This window comes from Drosophila elegans, unplaced genomic scaffold (genome assembly GCF_018152505.1).
Source record: "Drosophila elegans isolate 14027-0461.03 unplaced genomic scaffold, ASM1815250v1 contig_520, whole genome shotgun sequence".
NCBI lineage: Eukaryota > Metazoa > Arthropoda > Insecta > Diptera > Drosophilidae > Drosophila > Drosophila elegans.
Window position 1 is genome coordinate 4191870 of NW_024545903.1, and position 19969 is coordinate 4211838.

General features: G+C 41.5%; 5 protein-coding genes across 9 annotated transcripts; 2 read left to right on the forward strand and 3 right to left on the reverse strand.

Moving 5' to 3' along the window:
* The first annotated feature begins 446 nt into the window (after positions 1-446).
* On the forward strand, positions 447-2083 carry LOC108145346. Its single transcript, XM_041709886.1, has 3 exons — positions 447-456; positions 524-694; positions 751-2083. Exons 1-3 carry the CDS (start codon positions 447-449, stop codon positions 1935-1937), a joined length of 1368 nt encoding a protein of 455 aa, XP_041565820.1. The 3' UTR covers positions 1938-2083.
* Positions 2084-2087: 4 nt separating this feature from the next.
* On the reverse strand, positions 2088-8889 carry LOC108145533 (TWiK family of potassium channels protein 18). 2 transcript variants are annotated; one of them, XM_017271032.2, is made up of 8 exons: positions 8369-8889; positions 4703-4947; positions 4497-4645; positions 3652-4003; positions 3357-3586; positions 3164-3290; positions 2406-2507; positions 2088-2348 (listed from the first exon to the last, which is right to left on the reverse strand). In XM_017271032.2, the coding sequence occupies exons 2-8, from the start codon at positions 4799-4801 to the stop codon at positions 2277-2279; spliced, it is 1131 nt and encodes a 376-aa protein (XP_017126521.1). In that variant the 5' UTR covers positions 4802-4947; positions 8369-8889; the 3' UTR covers positions 2088-2276. The 2 variants fall into 2 exon arrangements, with proteins under 2 accessions (XP_017126521.1, XP_017126520.1); XM_017271031.2 differs by having other exon boundaries at positions 4497-4947; positions 8369-8880.
* Positions 8890-9844: 955 nt separating this feature from the next.
* On the reverse strand, positions 9845-19822 carry LOC108145511 (solute carrier family 2, facilitated glucose transporter member 7-like). Of its 3 annotated transcripts, none has more exons than XM_041709863.1 (5): positions 19763-19822; positions 11736-12019; positions 10596-11196; positions 10214-10535; positions 9845-10159 (listed from the first exon to the last, which is right to left on the reverse strand). In XM_041709863.1, the coding sequence occupies exons 1-5, from the start codon at positions 19787-19789 to the stop codon at positions 9906-9908; spliced, it is 1488 nt and encodes a 495-aa protein (XP_041565797.1). In that variant the 5' UTR covers positions 19790-19822; the 3' UTR covers positions 9845-9905. The 3 variants fall into 3 exon arrangements, with proteins under 3 accessions (XP_041565797.1, XP_017126466.1, XP_017126467.1); XM_017270977.2 differs by lacking the exon at positions 19763-19822 and adding an exon at positions 12349-12375; XM_017270978.2 differs by lacking the exon at positions 19763-19822 and adding an exon at positions 12141-12373.
* LOC108145510 (solute carrier family 2, facilitated glucose transporter member 1) lies at positions 12457-19804 on the reverse strand. 2 transcript variants are annotated; one of them, XM_017270976.2, is made up of 7 exons: positions 19763-19804; positions 15444-15548; positions 15216-15376; positions 14000-14594; positions 13729-13941; positions 13496-13598; positions 12457-13238 (listed from the first exon to the last, which is right to left on the reverse strand). In XM_017270976.2, the coding sequence occupies exons 1-7, from the start codon at positions 19787-19789 to the stop codon at positions 12985-12987; spliced, it is 1458 nt and encodes a 485-aa protein (XP_017126465.1). In that variant the 5' UTR covers positions 19790-19804; the 3' UTR covers positions 12457-12984. The 2 variants fall into 2 exon arrangements, with proteins under 2 accessions (XP_017126465.1, XP_017126464.1); XM_017270975.2 differs by lacking the exon at positions 19763-19804 and adding an exon at positions 16740-17133.
* Positions 17978-19747, forward strand: LOC108145512 (sugar transporter SWEET1). The gene is made up of 5 exons (XM_017270980.2): positions 17978-18151; positions 18213-18290; positions 18900-19129; positions 19198-19373; positions 19444-19747. Exons 1-5 carry the CDS (start codon positions 18075-18077, stop codon positions 19561-19563), a joined length of 681 nt encoding a protein of 226 aa, XP_017126469.1. The 5' UTR covers positions 17978-18074; the 3' UTR covers positions 19564-19747.
* Positions 19823-19969: the final 147 nt, after the last annotated feature.

Below are 19969 nucleotides of genomic sequence, written 5' to 3' on the forward strand. Positions count from 1 at the left end.
TGTGAAAATAAGTACTTATCTAGGTAAGGTAAAAGGTATAATAAAGGTAAAAAACATTTTTAATACCATTCTTTTTTAATTTAATTGTTTTGTTCTTCACAAAGTAACAGAGGAATTGGGATTTGTGTATATGTTGTAGCATAAACATGTAAAAAGGAACATCTTTTATCTTGCATGAACGGTGGTATTAACATTTTTTTATTTTTCAGTCAAATACTTTTTTTATTTACATATTGGGGAAAAGAATACGAAATTCAATTTAGTGGAATCAACTAATTTTGAACACAAAATTGAATAAAAATATTATTACCTAAATACACAGTAAAGCTAATTTTTAAGATAAATAAAATTCTTTATCAAGGTAAGGTAAAAGGTAGCCTCATAATTATTTACCTAGGTAAGGTATAAGGTTTCAAAAAAGTGTACCTTGGTACATACCTAGGTACATGTATCTAGGTACACTCCAACACTGGTAATATATCATATTTCTTTACCAACAAAATATTTATGAGTTGATCGATAGCTTCCATCTCTAACGCGATCCTTAAGATCAGTTGCTATGCAACCCTGTGTTTTGAAAACAGTAGCGTCGCGTATGAATTTACTTGGTTCTCCTTGTGTTTTAATAGTAAAAAATGTTTGCATTTATTTGTTTTTGACAATGTTAACATTTCGTTTTCCATCACTTCGTTTTGTATGTCAAGAAAAAACAACACTGTAGTTCATGTTACTTATTTGTGCATTTCGTAGATGAGGACGATTTTGTTCAAACACTTGCATTTGTGTTACCCATCCAAATCTTAAACATGCAACCCCAATCCGCACCCCCAAAGGAATTGAACTTCAAGATCCAGCTGCTTTCCGGCAAGAATGTTGCCTTGGTGGATTGTCCGGGCTACGAGAGCGAACTGTTCATGCCTCAAATCGTTGGTGGACGGATCACCTTCCAAAACATCCTCCCAGATCGAAGGTGTTGTGCCGAGAGCAAAATGCTATCGGATCACTTGCAGGGGGACTGGGCCACGAGGACTAGGACGGTGAAGAGCCCCCTGCGGCGCTCCTTTCCCGAAGTTATCTCTTCAACGCCGCTGGCCAAAAGCACTCCGTCGAGTACGTCCTCGCTAAGATCTCGGCCTGACAAGGAGAACGTCCTTCCCTCCGACCTGACGCCACAAGGACAACGAGCCTTTCAGCGGACTTCCCTGTCTGAGATAGCAATGGATGTGGATCTCTGCCAGGAGCAGATCAACACGAGCCTGTGCCTACCTTCTCCCGTACCTCAGCCACCAGCTAAAATCGCCTCCGTGTCCCAAAATTTTGCCAGCTACAACCAGGTCACTGTTTCACCACAGGTAACGGTACCGGTACCGGCAATCCACAAATACACTCCCAAGTTGGCGCCCATACGGACATACACTCGCAAAAAGGCGGGCACTGTCAGCAAAGCAAAGCCGGCACCACCCACTTGGTCACCTCTCCAAAAGAAGAAGACGAACTCGGCGGTATCCTCCACCAAGGTACCCAATCCCACCATGAAGCTGGAGGTGCGCAAGCGCAGACTGATCTTGGACCCCAAGACGACCCTGCCCGCCTATGATCCCACCAAGGTGGAACCCGTGAACATCACAAAGAAGAAGATCATCCGGAAACAGGTGACGGGCAAGACACGCAAGCAATTCGAAGCCCTGAAGGTCACAGCGTTTGACCTGCTAACCAATCCGTCTGTGGGGCACATGACCCAGCATCTTAACAAACAATTCCAGGAGTCCTGTGTGAACAAGGTGACCACCACGGTGCCCAACTACGCAGAGATCGCAGTCGCCTCACCACTAATAATGGATCGACAGGTGAAGGCGCTGGTGGCCGCTCAAAAGAGGATGGAGCGGATGAGTCAGAGACCCAAATGCCGTACGTCGCGCAAGAGCAAGGTGATCTAGGGTGGACACCTAGAATCATCTGGATGTATGTCCTTGCCATTCAGATTACACATAGATGACTTAAAAGGGTGTTCTTTGATCTCAACTTATATTGCACATGCATTGTATGTCCTTGCCATTCAGATTAAACATAGAAGACTTACAAAGGCGTTCTTTAATCTCCGTTTTTATATTTATAAGTATTATACATTTACCAAAAAAGGAACACATTCTGCTTAGTTATATATGTACAGTTCTACCTTAAGCTAGTCTAGATGAGCCTACATTAACAGTGAATAATAATATGACTTTGTACGACGAAACATCTTTGTGGTTAGAGGGCCAGAGCCACGTAGCCTCTTAAGAGCTGCGGCACCGAAAGCAGGCCTTGAATCCCCGCTTAATAGCCCGTATATTATGGACGACCTGCTCCTGGAAGAGAGAGTTTGCATTAGAAAAAAAGTAGTGATCATATAATGCCCCATTTACCTGCATCAGATTGAAGCACATGGCAATCACGGCCATGCCAAGCAGCAGATAAATGGCGCAGAGAATAAAGCTGACCTCCACTTTATCTTTATCGGCGGTTATCTGAGAAGGAAAAAACGTGTAAACTTGAATTTTAATATACCGAACTGCTAAATATAAAACATAAACTATTTTATTAAAGATTAGTACAATAAAAATTGTATGTTTCAAAATATCTTTTGTAATTTTTGTATTATTCTATGGAATAATTCATAAATGTTCTTTTTTAAAATTGTACTTGGTTCTAACGCCAGGATGTTAGACAAATTTTTAAAAACCCATCCTATAACTATAATTCGGAAAACAATCCTAAGCAAAAAATATAGCAATCTTCGACCGGCCGAAGTTTAGTAAAAGTAGTTGTATATGCTTAAAAATAAAGAAGCCTTGCCGATTTTCCGCTGAATTTTTCACAATACCAGTTACAGTTTTGATCTTTCGATTTCGAGTATATACAATTATGTATAATAATAACAGAGTTATAATTTTTTGAATTATTTTTCGATTGTTCCCATTTTATTTCATTTGGGCTTATAATCGATTTGCAACAAAAAGAAGAATTTTGGGATTTGCATACGGATATCTTTTAAACTGAGAGACGAGGACTAGTTTAAGTAGAAACTGATCAAGATTAAATGGCATATAAGGTCGGAAATGTATGTAATATCTCTGAAAGGGTTTGAAGAAACATTCAAAAACTGTTTTATAAAACGTCTCACCACACGATCACCCGGCACTAGATCCCCGAAACCAATGCTGCTGAGCGATATGAGACAGAAGTAGCTGCCATCAAGATAGTTCCAGTCCTCCCAGCGCCCGAAGAGCAGGGCACCCCAGAGAATGTATCTGAAAACGAAGGGAACCGGAACCCTTAGCAGATGTGGGTGCTTTTAGAGGTAAGGTTCAGCCTACCCGACCATGACGAATATGCAGACGGTGACTGGAACTGTTATCTCGTCCGTGCTGCCTCGTATTTCCCGCTCAATATCCGAGTCGGAGTCACTGTACGGAATATCCACCAGGCTGGAACTCTGCCGGGAGCTCCTGGTATAGTCGCTACTGCTGCTGTTGGAGGTGGTGGTGCTGCTGGTGCTGGTGTAACTGCTGCTTCCCCGGGCGTTCTCCATGTCGTGCATTTGCAGCTGCAATGAGAGACGAAGGAACTGATTGGATGTCATCCATACGTTTTGAGGTACTTTCAACACACCGCTCTGGCCAACTGTCGCATTTTTCGCCTCTCACGGATGATTCGTCGCTTGGCCACACCGGGACATATGCGACAGAGGCACACCTTGGAGTATATCCACTTGAAGGACTTGGCCAGCACATCGCCGATGTTGGACAAGTAGAGCAGGAACAGCGGCATGCCAATAATCGCATACAGAATGGTCACCAGCTTGCCCCACTCGGATTGGGGCGTAATGTTCCCATATCCGATCGTCGTGATCACAGTCAGCGAGTAGAGAAAGGCGCCGGAGAAGCTCCACTGCTCCACGTCGGGTCCCCTGAGCTGTTTCTTTACTATGGCCCGCTGGTATTCCAGCAGCACATCGTTAACCCTGCAAGGATAACGTTTATTTTAAGACCCTATTTTTTTAGAGTAGCATATGTGGGCTATAAATCAACATATAATGTTAAAAAAAAACCGGAAATATTCACTACACAAACTCATGAGCTAATGACTCCCATATTACTAGCCACGGAACCTCAAATTCCCAGGAGAGTTAAAGATTCCACGAGTTCAAAGATTCCAAAGTACAGGAGTTTTAAATATTCCAAAATATAAAACAGTAAAGTAACAAATAGTAAAGTCAAAATTGTTCTGGAGAAATGAAGATTCCATGATTGTCTATTGAAATAGGTTTCTAAATTCAGAATACCCTTTTTTAAAACCCTAAAATACATGAAACAATTGTTAACTACTATATCTATAAAATAAATATTCAAAATTATTAAACAGTAAAGTTACAAATATGTAAATGTAAAAATTGTTCTATGTTAATATTATATATATTTTTTTCTGCGTGTACTTTATGAGCCCATCTGACTTACCGCCTCCTGTAGGCATGGTGGTCAAAGAAGCTTATGTTCTCAGCCGTAATCTCCCAGATACGCGTCAGGCACTCCCCGCTAAAGTTCCTGGCGATGAACCGATGGGGTTTCTCCGTCTTGAGCCTTTCGTACTCGAATATCTCGATGCCCTGGAATATGAACGCTCCGCCGATTATGTAGAATGTGACCAGCAGAATGATGCCCACGTTGCTGAACATGAAGGCCGTGAAGTGGCGGCAATGGTCCTTGAAGCGCTCGAAGGCCGGCTTCTCTCGCCGGCGGAAGGAGCTCCGTCTCGAGGACATGTTTGTTGGCGGCTCGCTTCCGTTTCGGCTTTAGTTCCGGTTCCGGTTTCGATTGGCCCTCAACTGGCGTTCCTGCCCTGGACATGCTCGGGTCTGTACCGACACTCGCATCGATGACGACTGGAAGGATTTCCGGTTACCCAGCGCTAAAAAAATGTATCCACAATTAGTCTACCAAATCCCAAGTGCAAAGTGGTAAATAAACAAAGCAGCCGCTACATTGCTACACTATCAAAGTGTTTGGCGGCATAAATCTCCCCGGGGAAAATGCTGATGTGTGTGGGTGGTTTGTTTTCACGGTTTGGGATTATCGCGAAATATACGATCTTCTCTGATATATACACTGTTGCCTTGTCTTCAATACAATGTATTGACTAAGCTTTAAATGATGTTGTATAAAAAGATTATCAATACAATGGTACTCCCTTAAAAAATTCTTTCTCGATTTAATGACAACTTGAAAATTAAATTAAAAATATAACAAATACAACAGATATAATGTTTAATATAATTAAATAAAAATGAATAAATTGTTTGATTAAATTTCTTTAAAATATTGTATTGACTACTTCAACTATTTTCCCTGAAAGTATCAAATCTTCAATACTAATAATTCTATTCCTTTTTGAAAATTTACCAGTTTTAGAGATCCCTCTAAAATATAGAATTTTGGAATCTTCAGAATTTCTGTACGATTTGTGGGTTTTTAAATAAAAGCACTCACACTAAATTGGCATATTGACAAATTAATATGTAAAAGAATTTCAAATCAATAAATTTTACTACAAAAAATTGCCATTGAAAACCACAAATTTTGGACTTTTGGAATCCAATAACATAATTAATTATATTTGAGCCGATTACTTCCTCCTTGGACCGTTGAAAATTTCGAAACTGCATGTAACTCATTCGCAGTGACAGTTTGCGGGCATTTTCGAGAGATGTCAAATATTTTGCCTAGCAGCATGAATGGATTCTTATTTTTAATACAGTGGTTTTTGTATGTTCTCTAATAAATGGCCAACATGAACATGAGTTATTGGACTACAATCTTGGCAGCTGGCCTACGGAACAGTCACATCATCCCGCCTCATCGCCACTCATCCGCACGGATCGTTTGTGTGTGGTATTTCAATTTCATTTTTCTCGCGTGGCCGGCGGATGACACTCGTCTAGATTCGAGAATTGATGGCGTAGCTGTGGCGTCAAATTGGAAAGTTCCTAACGACGATCCCATACGAACCAACTATGCGTCGTCTGCGGTTGCCAAATGCTGCTTGTTTTTGTTTGGTTTTCAATCTTTTTTTAGGGTTTTATTTAGTGGGTGTGAAATACGAGTTCATTTGGAGGATTATTTTTATAAACTTCTGTTTCTGTTTCTGCTTCTGTTCTGGACGGGGCCGACCGTCACTTGGTTGATTTGTGGATCTGGTTAGCCTTGGGCTATCTGCCCACCTCACGCATTCGCCTAGCATATCGGATCGGTGGGAAGCTGGCAGGTGCGCCATACGAATTGGAATATTTTTATTGATTCGCTCAATCCTGCACGCACCACTCCGCCAGCGGGCTTAAATTAAAATCAATTTGCAATTGATGTCTGCCTTATTTACAGGCCACAACATACATACATAATTAAAAAATTCAAACACAAAACAAACACACAAGCCGCCAGCCAGCCTGGGCCAATGTGTTTCCAATGAAAATACACAAACCACGGGAGAAAAACACATTAGTGGATGGATTGCCTTTTTTTTCGCAGGGCAAATCTGGAGGGGCTGACATAAAAAATATGACCACTGTCAATTGGTATGTTTATGTTTTTAATGCAATTAAGGGAAGTGACGAGTACGAGTAAGGGGAAATGTATATTCTGGCCAAGATCGAGTGAATTTTGTGGCCGGCAATTAAAATGCACTTCGCTCGAGTTTGACGGAATATTTTTGGCCAGCGGCAATAAAGCCGTTTTCCGTTTGGCCCGCACCACTCATTAGCTCGAAATGTCTGTTTCCCATAGCATCAAAAATTAAATTATAATTGCTCTAAATATTTCCAAGTCATTCTAATCCGAATTCCAAGATTACTGAAAAGATCAAAGCAGAAGGCGCAGGAAGTGGTCAACTAATGTATTGTATTCAGATCTAAGAATGGCAAAAACCAAAAAAAAATAATTTAATCTAGCCGTCATAAGGTTAAGCATTCTCCTTGCTTCTTGAAAGTGGCTTTTTTCCGATCTTCCACTTGGCCAATTGAGTTGCCTTTTAGTAAGTAACTAAATTGCGTCATGTCTCAGATTTTGTTTATGCGAGCGATGACGACAGCGTTTGGCAACACACTTTTCGCTTATGTTTACTAAGGTATTACCTCATATAGGTGCACAGAATTTAGTTTTTCCTTAGCCAATCTTCAGTGACAGTTGTCAATCATAGCTTATCCCAATACTATAGCATATATGCTAAGTATTATATTGTGCAGGTCCTTCGGCCAGTACATTTGCACAATTAATTCTCAACATTTAATTTGCCATGCCAAGAGTAAAATTGAAAGCAAGAAATGCTTAAATATGACAGACAGCCCCAGAATGTTAAGTGTCAGCGGCTACACGAGAGGAGATTTTAAAATTTAATTACAGTGAAAATTCGGTGACAATGGCGGGGCGAAAAGCCGGCTGGCTGGCATGGAAAATAAGAAATTACGGCGACGACATCATCACCGCACATTGATGGCCAGGCCAGCAGTCCAATTGACATGACAGATCGGCACAAAACCGAGAACGTGTGTGAGTCGAAAACTAATTTTCGTGCATTGACCGCAAAATGAAAGAATTGGTTGCGTATCGCGTTGCTTTTTCTGCTCCTGCACGCCGGGAAAATTAAAAAAAAAAGAAGGGTATGTAGAAAAAATAAAATTTCTTATCCAAAAAACAAAATAGAGAAAATTCAGTCACCAGAAATTCAGTTTATCTGTACTCAAAGTCATCATACTCATAGCCTTTAAATGTATTCCAGCAAAGAATTTGTTCTTAAGTTCCAAAATCATATTTATTCCAAAATCATAAATATTCCAATTTAAGCTTTAAGTAAATAAACGAAATAAATTTCAATTCACAATTTTTCTTTCTGTGGTTATACTGGAACTACAAATACTTATTTATTTGGAAATTTACGCTAATAAATGTAAGATGCAATATTGTTTGAGGTAAATAAGTTGTCGATTTAATCTTGTTTAGAAAATTTATATGGTTTAGTAGAAAATGGTTTCAATGGTTTTTTTGTTTAAAAATTTATTTTGTATATTCGTAGAAAAATAATTTGTTTTTTGATTTTCTTTTTAAGAAAATTTTTTTAAGTTGATAACTTGTATATTTTTTGGTTTTGTAAACAGACATATTGTTAATAAAAAATATTACATTTCCTATTCGTTGTTTATTTTTGAAATTTTGTGTCAATATATGAACATTTTTTTTTTGGAAAATAACTATAATAAACTTTTGTTTTATTGTTTTATAAGTTTTTATTTCAAAGCAACAGTAGAAAAATTAATTGTTGGTACTTTTAAGGTATTACGAACTTGTTTAGTATGTCAGTTTGTTGTGCTGCAGTTGATGATGCTGTTGATACTATTGATGCTCCTTGCCAGATGCTCACCCGTGACGTCATGAGCGGAGACGGTACGAGCGGCGGATCGGCTGGCGATTTTGTTGGTGCTTCGGCCGATCCGTTTATTTTAGCAGCTGATGTATTTCCGAACTATGCATATGGAATATTATTTATGTTTGCGCGCTCTGTATATTGTTTTATCAGTATTATTCAACGCATGCCACGAAATTCCTCCGTCAAGCTATTTTACAGGTTTTCCACGAGAGTTTTCCCATTTCCACACGGTTGATTTTCACTGAATAACTTCTTGGCTTGTTTCGCATGCCATGTTTATTTTTAACCGCACCACACTTCACTTCATTTGGCCATCTCCCGACACTACGAATGCGATTCCGGAGCAAGTGCCTCATTCGCCGGCCGTGCGCCCTGCTCGACGTTCCGTTGCCCACTAAAATCCGTACTCGCACCCGTATTTATCCGTATTTATAGACGCCTAAGTTGACGCTCTACCTGTGACGTCGCTGCTCCTCCATTGTTGGATTCGGAATGGGAATCGGCGATCTTTCGCCACGAAAAAAAAGAGAGGGAGAGAGGAATTACTCTCTCAATTGGAGCAGATCGCATCGATCTTTGCATGCCCTCTACGGATATCAAAAAGATAATTTTTGAAATATTTCTTCAAATTTTAAATTTAAAATTAATTTATTTAAAATATACCAGTACATAAATGTTGAATATATTCTGAGAATTTAAAACAAACCAAAGGGCTAGTTGTAACAAATAGTCTCAAAATCTCAAAAATTGTCAAGATATTTACAAATGATTCAACGTTTCCAGACTAAAGGCTTCAGCTTAATTTTAAGTTATTGATTGCTATTTCCATGTTCTGGCTTTAAAATAATAGCCAAAAGGTAACATTTCTGTTTAATTATGAAAATTCTACAATTCAAATTAGTAGTTTTTGATCAACAGAAAGCATCACTATTTCAAATAAGTTAAATGGTAATTTGATAAAGGGGTGCTGAAGATTTCTGCTGCATATCTGCATAGTTAAATTAAAAACCTCTATACGAAAACAGTTATTTCAAATTATTATCTCAATTACTCCTGGATTCCAAGCCAACAAGGCGAGTTCTGGTGAGATCAATTTATGTTTATGAAAAGTGACCGAAATATATACATATAAACGATACGAACTCAACATAAACTCTAGACCAACGACGAGTAAGATCAAGAATATGGCACAGGCAGGAGAAGATCATCATGGACCGTCTGTTGATTCTCCTCAACTGCACGGGTTCCAAGAGGTCGATTAGTTCTCAAGCCACCTTAAGAGTGAAACCGGATTGAGTGAAAAAGGCCCCCGGAGTAGAACCAAATCTGACCGCAATAGACAAGGGACCAATTTAATTTCCACACATTTAAAACAATAAACAAAGAAAAGAAATTAGTTATTAACCTTATTTATTTATACAAAAGACCAGCTTGTGTTATTCTTTATGCATGACTCACTTCCGCTTGGAGCGAAGACCTTGGCTCATCAGGGGCTTGACATCCTTGGGTTCGCGACCACGAGTCTCCGGCAGGAAACGCCAGGTGAGGAGCAGGCAGTAGAGGCACACGCACATGCACGGGATGAAGGCGAACGAGCTCCAGACAGTCTGGAGCAGGGGGAAGCACATGCCCACGAGGAAGTTGCCAATCCACGAGAAGAGACTGCCCATCGACATGGCCACGGGGCGAGGCGAATCCTCCAGTAGTTCTGGGACAAAAATATGTATCAATAAAATGTATATCTGTCTCTGTGAAAACAAACCTGAGCCAATGAAGTACGCAATGGGACCCAGTCCCAGCTGGAATCCCAGAATAAAAGTGAGAATGAAGGCGGCACAGAAGTAAGTGAGCACCGTGCTCTCCGATCTCTCCAGGAAAAAGAGTCCCAAGGACATGGCCAGCAGGGCCAGGGCACATGTGCAGCAGGAGATCATCATTAAAGGGCGACGTGGAAACCTGCGAATCACTAGCGGTCCCAGGAGCGAGGTACCCAGATTGAAGCCTCCGATTCCCAGGTTCAGCCAAGTGGCAGCTCCTGCCGAGAATCCCGCACCTGTCAGAATGGACAGCGAGTAGAAAAATATCTGAAGGAGAAATCGAAAATGATAACCAACTTGAATAAAGATCTTTAGGCACTGACTCACAGCATTAATGCCACTCAGTTGCTGCGTGGCCTGGAAGGAGCAGACCAGCAGGAGTGGCAGCCACAGTTCCCTGTCGCCCAGCACCGAGCACAGGGAGCTGGCCTCGGTGCTGACCTTGGCCTCCAGAGTGTCCCTCATCTCGAGCAGCTCCTGCTGCACTTCCTCCTCGGCGTTCTTTCCACGCACACGAAGCAAAGCCCGTTCACTGGCTGCAGAATCCCGTTTGTGCAGGAAGAGCCACCGCGGACTCTCGGGAAACCACCAGAGGAGCAGCAGGAAGGCCATCACCAACAGGCTGTAGGCACTGAGGGCATAGGGCCACAGTCGCTGGTTGCCCAGCAGGTGGGTCAGAGTGAACACCTGGGCGAGCAGGATGCCACCCGTGACACCGATGCACGTGAACACTCCCACGCTGCCACTGAGCTCCGAAGGAGCCAGCTCCAGCAGGTACATGGGTTGGGCGGTGAAGATCAGTGCGGAGGCAATCCCGCCCAGAAAGCGACCCGTCATCAGCATCTCCAGAGATTTGGCTGCACGGCACCAGGTGAAGAGGATGCCAGAGATCACGAGCAGCACGCCGCTGATCAGCAGACAACCCTTACTGGAAACAGGTAGAAGCATTAGCCAAATACATTCAAATCGGAAAACAATATCATATATGTATGTAGCTGCCAAAGGAGCGAGCGAATAATAGAGCTAAAAATCAACATAGCTTCAATGTTTTTTAACATAAACGCGTCTAAATCGGAATTTGGCCATTACCTTCTTAAGATAAATGATATCTTGTTTTACAACAGCAACCGTTAGTTCTTCAGAAGATAATAGCAATTGTTTTCACTCAAACAACGGAATCACCAAATTAGCTTTATCATTTATATAAGTTTCGTAGCGTGAGTAAACCGTTTAATTTTTTTTTTTTTAATAATAATCTAAACTAACGATTATTTGAAATTTGTTTAAAAAAAATCGATGAAATACATAATAATAAAAATATTTAATAATCGTTACGGTGTATGTAAAAGTGTAAGTAAATTTCATTTGATCAATGATCATTTAAGTCAACAAAGATTATCTATTTATTTATCAGCAATAATTTTTGTTTTATATAATATTTTAAGACTTTCGAGCAAAACATCTCACCGGCCATATTTGTCGCTAAGCAGCGCGCTGATGCAGGATCCGCAGATGCCCCCAATCAGGTAGATGGACACAATGCTCGTCCAGAGGACGTCCAGTTGGCCGGCAGTGACGATGGTGTCGTATTCGCTCGCCAGGATGTCCTGGCACCACTTCTTGATGATCTCTGCCGGGGCATTGAGCACACCGAAGAAGTAGCCAACCGGAACCGTGGTGCCCAGCGTTACGGTGAGGCAGATGAGCAGCAGGAGCGGGGTCCAGCCTTTGACCCTTGGCGGGGTCACATGCTGCAAAGAGAGCACACGAGAGATTCACACGATTAACACTTTGAATCTGGGGCAAACGAAAGACTAAAGCAACAAACTCGTCCCGGAGGAGGGAAGAAAGTGATCGGTCATGGGTAATCACCATTACAACAACCATGGCGATGGAGCGATGCTTGCACGCCGAAAGCTTAACCGAAAGTGACTCGCATCCGGCGGCTCACTCGGTGCCATTCGACAGCTGGCTGAGTCATCCCCGTCCCCTTGTATATCAATCAGATAGACACATCTTCACTAGGAATACGGTTGCAGCTCATAACCGAGCGTAGATAAATTCAACCTTTTTGTCTTACGAGTACTTGTTTTCTTATCATTGACACGGGAGCGTTTGTTTGTTCTAACAACTACTAGCCGTGAAAGTAAGTCAATAGTTATATACTCTTTCGCATTCGATCAGGTAGTTTTGGTCTTGAAAAACAGGTTTTATTAACCGACACTTAGGCATAAACAACAGGCAATTGTGGCAATATTTTAAACTATTTTCAAAGCATTTAACATTTGTTTGGCAAAAGTTTGGCACTTAACCATCTAACCCAATGCCGTGGAAGGGCATTCTGCTTAACAATAAATCTAATTAACCGAGTATTACTTGACGCTCCGTCCCAAGGCATTTTAATTGAACTTGTGCAGTAGTGATAAGGGAACGGAGCGCTGAAAGCTTTCATACAGGGTGTCTCCTAAAGTTAGATCCGTTCTCGCATTTGTTGGTTTGTACAAAAGAGCTTACAGACTAGACGGGGTATTGCAATTGGTTGCAGCAATTCGACCCTGAACAATGTGGATCCCGGTTTATTGTCGGCTATTACACAAAGGCACACGACCTGGAGGAATCATTGAGTGGTCCCACTCTGCCATCGGAGCCCAAACGAGTTACCACATATCACCGGCTACTTAAGGCTAATTGTAAGATGAGCCCACGGGGCTTGGTCTCAGTTGACCTTGGAGCGGAAACCCTTCGATACGAGTGGCGCCACCTCGGAAGGATCTCGGCCCCGCGTTTCCGGCAGATAGAATTTCGTCAGCAGGAAGAGCAGCACACAGGTAATGGAGAAGGGCAGGAAGACGAAGGCACCCCACGCGTTCTGAAGCAGCGGGAACGAGATGCCAATGATGAAATTGCACGACCACGAGGCCAGGCTGCCCATCGACATGGCCACGGAGCGGGGAGCCACCTCGAATAGTTCTGCAAATTGGAGAGCACAATTCAAATCAGTTAGGGGTCTAAAAATAAACAACCAGTCATCCAATTATAAAGTCGATGTGTCTGGGAAGGTCTTCAAAAAAGTCGTAAACAAATGTGTCCAGAGCCAATGAACCTCGTTCGATTCCAATTCCGCCTCAATTGCAGACCCATTTCTCCGAAACACGAGCAGCTGTCTCAGCCACGACTATTGGAGCTTTAGGAAATCGTACAAACAATAAAGTCACGCGACTAAATACCTGAGCCAATGAAGTAGGGAATGGGACCCAATCCAAATTGGAAAAAGAAGATGTAGCCCATGATGCAGACGATGCAGGCGATGGCAAACCAGCTGACTTGGTCCTGTAAAGTAAAGTAACATCAAGTTAAAATTAGGTCGACAAAACAAAAGAAATCAACAACATTCTTTACTGAACTTATAAATATTTTAAGAAAGAACCAAGGGTTTTGGGCAAACCAGAAAAAAACTCACAATATAGAACAAAACAAAGGTAAGGGTGAACAGGAAGACGGAGCACAGGGCGCAGGAGAACATCATGAGGGTTCGCCTATTGCGGTAGGCCATCAGCCAGGGTCCGAAAAGTGATATGGTCAAATTCAGGCAGCCGGCACCCAAATTGGCCCACTGGGCATTTTCATTTGAGAGTCCGGCCTTTTCGAAGATTCTCACCGAGTAGTAGAATATCTGGGGAAACCCAAAAACTGATTAGCCAGACTCAGAAAATAGGGATTACTCCACTCACCGCATTAATGCCCGACAATTGTTGGCCGCCATGGAAACAGCAGACAATGATCAGGGGCAATGTGAGGCGAGGATCGCGCAGCACATCGCAGAAGCTGCTGGTCTGCACCTTGGCATTGGTCTCCGCCTCCATCTCGGCGATCTCTTGGGCGATAAGCTCATCCGCATTCTTGCCACGCAGTCGTTGAAGCTCTCGTTTGGCAGCCGCACGATTTCCCTTCACAATATACAGGAATTTGGGACTCTCGGGGAACTTGTACGATGGCAGGTAGGACACAATGATCAGTAGCATGTAGGCGGACAACGCATAGTGCCAGAGTTCCTCAGTGCCGAAGACATCGGCCAGACTGAAGACCTGGCCCACCACCACGCCCCCCGTCACGCCCACGGCGCAGAAGACACCCAGTGTGCCGCGCAGCGCCAAAGGAGCCACCTCGGACAGGTACATGGGCTGGGTGGCGGTCACGAGTCCGGAGGCCAGTCCCACAACAAATCTACCGATCATCAGCATCTCCACGGAGCCGGCGGCACGGCAGAAGAAGAAGAGCACCGCTCCCACGGTGAAAAGGCCGCCGCAGATGAGGAAGCATGCTTTTCTGGAAGAGATTAGGGCTATTATTTTCATCGCATATAGCAGGATGAGCTTTATGGATTAGGATATTATTTTCGAAGGACTCATAGCATGTTAGCAAATGTATTTCAGAATTATACTGATTATTTTTTAAAGACACTTATTCATTTTTAGAAATCCATGTCAAAGGAAGGTTAAAATTTAAAAAAATTGGTTTAGCTGGATTTGTTTACTAAATAAACTGTTAATAAAACTTAACTATTGATAAATTAAGATTTATCTACCTAATTTATCAACAAATATAATAACAAAGATGATATTAAAAGTAAAACAGTAAGAGTTTATGATGATACTTTGTCTCGCTTGAATATATTTTTGACAGAATAATCATGGATTTTCTTAAAAATTTAGCCCCCAATTGCATTATAGAAAGAATATGTATTACAAAAATAAAAAAAACTTTATAGCTATTTTCCCACGTTCATTACTTAATAGAGTGTTCACCCCTTCGAACTAGTACTCTCAATGACTGTTACGACATAATACAGTCCTCTTCTGATTGGCTTTTATTGATATGCGAATTAGTTGGTGGATTAAAAACACTCGAGAAAACCCAAGTGGCTTATCTGAGTTGATTAATAGCTACCTGCCGAATTTATTGGCCGCTCCAGCTCCGCCCAGCGAACCGATGGCGCCGCCGACCAGGAACACAGAAACAATGCACGACCACAGGAGATCCAGACCGCTCTCACCGAGGTAACTGCCGTAGGTTTCATATATGGTCTGATTGCACCAAACTTTCATGAGCTGTAAAGATAGGGTTTGAATTGGTTCCCTTGGCTGACTCGAATCGCTTTGTAGATATGTATCTTACCTTGGAGGGGGCGTTGATAACGCCAATGCAGTAACCTGTGGATACCGCGCCTCCAAATGTGGTTGCCAGGGCCACCAATAGCAGGAGACTGCTCCATCGTGGTTTCTGCAAGTGTTCCATTCACAATTAGTTACTCCGCAAAAATATCACTTTCTTTTTCAGTGCTTAAAATATGGAACTTGATAGTGAGTCAGTGCGTCATTGTGTGGGGGTCATTTGGAAATTCGAATGGCGGTTGCGTTATCAAACTGATTAGTTCCCCCCTGTCATAATCTGTAACTTTCGCTATTTACGGCCTAACTTGACCCGAGGGTAAAACTTTCCATTTCTCAGCAGGAGCATTTGGGATCAGACGCAATTAAACGGAATACTATTTATAATCAAAACGCTCTAATTGAATAATTTTGTGCAGGCGGTTTCGCTTTATAACTGATAAGCGGTGACTGAGAATTCAGCTGATTATACACACAGGGAGATCGGCTTATTTGCCAAAATAGAAAAAAAAACGACGCTACCAAAGTACTCGTAAACAATAGAGGTCATTGAGACAGCACTTTGCACCGTAAAACTATAGCTTAATATATTTAGAATACTGAGACATTTACTTAGCTTGGTATTTCCCTTGTTTACTTTAAAAATATCGACTGCGATCATTTAAGCCACACTCTTCTAATCCAAAATTACAGATAATCGAATTTTTGAATTAACTAAAAGAAAAATATTTATTGGTATTTCAAAGTTCAAATTCTGGCAATACAAAAATGTACCAAACAATGGAAGCTCTTAACTAAAAAATGTATAAATATTTAAGTTCTACAATTTGTTCCCACACTGTACATATGTACATAAATTACTCAATGTCAACTTGGGTCCACTGTATGTATATGAATCAACCATATGCTAACTAAATTCGTCATTTGTGTATGTGCGTGTATATAAATCTATATTCAACTTGGAAAACAACGATGCATGAAAATAAAATATATACATAAATACATAAGTACAAGCGCATTAGCGAAGTAAATTTACACACAAAAGCACAAAAGTAGAGAGTAGAAAAATATTCAAAATAAAATGCGTGAGATAAAAAAAAATGACAACAGCATCCGAGAAGAGAGAGAAATAACAACGTCATCGAAACAAAAACAAAGAAAATGTGCATATGCAGATACAGTCCAAAAGAAGAATAAGAACAACAACAACATCGATAGATTGGTGGTAGTAGTTCGGCGATCTTCCTGCTCTCTCTCTCTCACCTGTGGTACATGGCATCCGGAATCGGATTGGGAGTCTCACCTGGTTGGTTTCCGTCTGGGCGGTGAGCAGTTCCACTCTTGAGGGCTGCGGATACAATTGCTGGGCCTCCGCCTGCTGACCTTTGCTGGCCATAATTATGGACTTTGCTTTCTTTCTACCACTTATTTTGAAGGAACAATTTTTAAGGCACTCGGAATCACACGCGTGTGTTAACACATTTGTAAACAATTGGCGGTAAGGAAAAGTCGGCTGTTTTGAATCAGTGTTGTGTAACGGTCAACGTATGCAGATTCTAACATTTCCCGATCCCAACAAATTGGCATAATAATTACAATTGTTTGTAAACGCAGCACCGCCAGCGGTGCACACAGAATCGGGTGGAAGCGCTACGTTATGGCAGCTCTGGAGTTGTGAACGCGACTGAACACGCCAGCTGAGCGGCGTAGTTGGTGGCCAGTAAAAGCTTCCGCCAAGAACACACGACAGCCAAATTCTGATTGCCGGCATAAGATAAGCCCAAAACAATAATGACTACCCAACATTTTAATACTTATAAATGTATTTTAATTAAATGCGAAACAATAACCCAGTTCCTAAAGTATAATAATTCATAGTTTTTGTGGTTTTATTTTCTATCATTATTTAAAACTATTAAAGGACAGTTTTTCATGGTAGAAATTACGTCATAATTTTCGATTAGTCTTAATAGTTTTTAATCCTAGCTAATAAGTTAAAAATGAGTCCATTATATGAAAAAGTCTATAATACATCCTTGTCATACTTTTACCTCCTAACAACTGCTTATATATTTGTAATACACTTTGAGAGGGTATAAAAAGCTCTTTTCATGCACTGTTGCCAGAGTTTTAACTGAAATAAGCTGTTGGTAGCGGGGAGAATAGTTACGAAAAAGCAATCAAAAAACAGTCAATTATTCAAAATCCGAACCAATTTTTAGGGAGTAGTGGAAAATATGCTTATTTTTTGAAAAGTACTTTCATTTCAAATCTGGCAGCTCATTTTTTAAACGTGCGCGCGTTGCCAGTGTTGTGGAACTTGTCGTGACACGAAACCTTAAATGCTTTCAGGTTTGTTTAATAGCAACAAACTTTTCAAACTTCGTATTAAACATTTGTTTAATATAGGCATCTTATCTTATCTTTAAAATCACTACAAAATTCAAATTAAATTCACTCAGTTATTTTGTGTCTTTGAGCTGTGTTGGAAAAGTTGGGCACGCACCCATCGCTATTCGAAAGTGTCATCTCTACGTCCTCAACAGCTGTTCAATTTTTTTGTTGACGTTGTATTTGGGAGCTTAGCGTCTTTAGCAGCATTTAGGTTTAGCATAAGTCACTAAGGAGATCGATCGCTATGTCGGCGGTGGCTTACGATTCCTTGCTCTCCACGACGGCAGTGGTCAGCACCGTCTTCCAGTTCCTTTCCGGCGCGTAAGTACCAAACTCATTAAAATTGGCCAATCCGAATAACAATTGTTCGCTTTACTTGCAGCATGATATGCCGAAAGTACATACAAAAAAAAAGCACGGGCGACTCTTCCGGAGTTCCCTTCATATGCGGCTTCTTATCGTGAGTAGAAATTGCCGACGTTGGCACCACCGAGATAAATTCGAATTGGTCGCGGTTGGAACGAAGTTTTGTTGGGGTTTAACGGGGTAAACAACATTAGAAGGTTTTATTTTGACTGCTAAACGAAGAAATAGTGTACATTGTGGTGTAGTGCGCCACCAAATAAAAACCTTATCTGGAAATGGAAAGCTCTCAATAGCTAAGAAAATTACAATCCTATGATTAATATTTTAATCTCCCAAATAAAGTAATAATTATCTAGATTTAGCACACCTAATGTGGCTTCCATCACGATCAAATAAATATAATTCTTAAAAATTGGCTCAAATCTCTTGAACATGAGTCAAATTATAAAATATTCTTAAACTGTATAAAATAACCAAAATATAATTGATAGAATCAACTTAATCAAAAGCATAGTTTACCCTTATATACAAGTTATTGCGGTAACTTTAAGTTGCCAAAACCAAACAACATGCATAGTTAATCCCTGCACATGCTATAATATTCCCTCTAATTGTGGGAACTCTGCCTGCTTGGTTGGCAGTTTAACCATGTTTTTGGCGCTTAACCAACTCCACTGAATTGAATTGAATTTTATTTGTACAGGTGCAGCTTCTGGTTGCGCTACGGAGTCTTAACCAACGAGCAGAGCATTGTGCTGGTCAACATCATCGGATCGACGCTCTTTCTGGTCTACACGCTGATCTACTATGTGTTCACCGTCAACAAACGTGCCTGTGTCAAGCAGTTTGGATTCGCACTGACCGTACTTGTCGTGGTCATTATTTTCACCAATCAGCTGGAAGATCAGCGCGATCGTATGATACACCTCACGGGTAAGAGCAACGTGCAACTATTTAGCCAAAGTCGGGTGTGCTTAATTCCCAAATATGAATATTTTAAGGAATTGTGTGCTGCGTCGTGACCGTGTGTTTCTTCGCCGCTCCGCTGGCTAGTTTGCTGCATGTGATACGGGCGAAGAACTCGGAGAGCCTGCCCCTGCCCCTGATAGCCACGTCCTTTTTGGTCAGCCTGCAGTGGCTAATCTACGGCATACTGATATCGGACTCATTCATCCAGGTGACCCACTTCCCACGACTGGCCAGACAGCAAATCACTTACGGGGGCAATTGTTTGCTTTGCTTTTCAGATACCCAACTTTCTGGGCTGCATACTGTCGCTGCTGCAGTTGGGCCTGTTTGTCCTGTACCCGCCACGAAGTTACTCCGGCCATGGCTACAAGCTGGTCGAACAGGCTGTGCCGTTTTAGGGAACTGATTACGCATTTCGCTTTGGCATCCAAGCGTGTCGCATACAGGATTTATATTTTAGTATAACTTTATGGTCGAACATGCTGCTTGCTTAGACGCCAAGCTTATTAACTATAGACATACGTAATGGTAAGCCTATATTTATTGTAAAATATTTATTAAACCCCGAAGATTTGCCTCGAAGTTGCGACTACTTACATTGCCTTGCTGTTCGGTAGCGCCCATTTGAATGTGTCCTCTGTAATCTGTATACTTGTGAAACCAAAACACCTTTAAAGATTGAATAACCGAAACAACACTTGTTAATTTGATCTGGTCGCAGATAAAAACAAAGCCCCGAATTGGATTCGGTCAGGTCTTAACAGATTGCGAGCGGTTTGCTGACTGTGGGAATACCAATAAGTG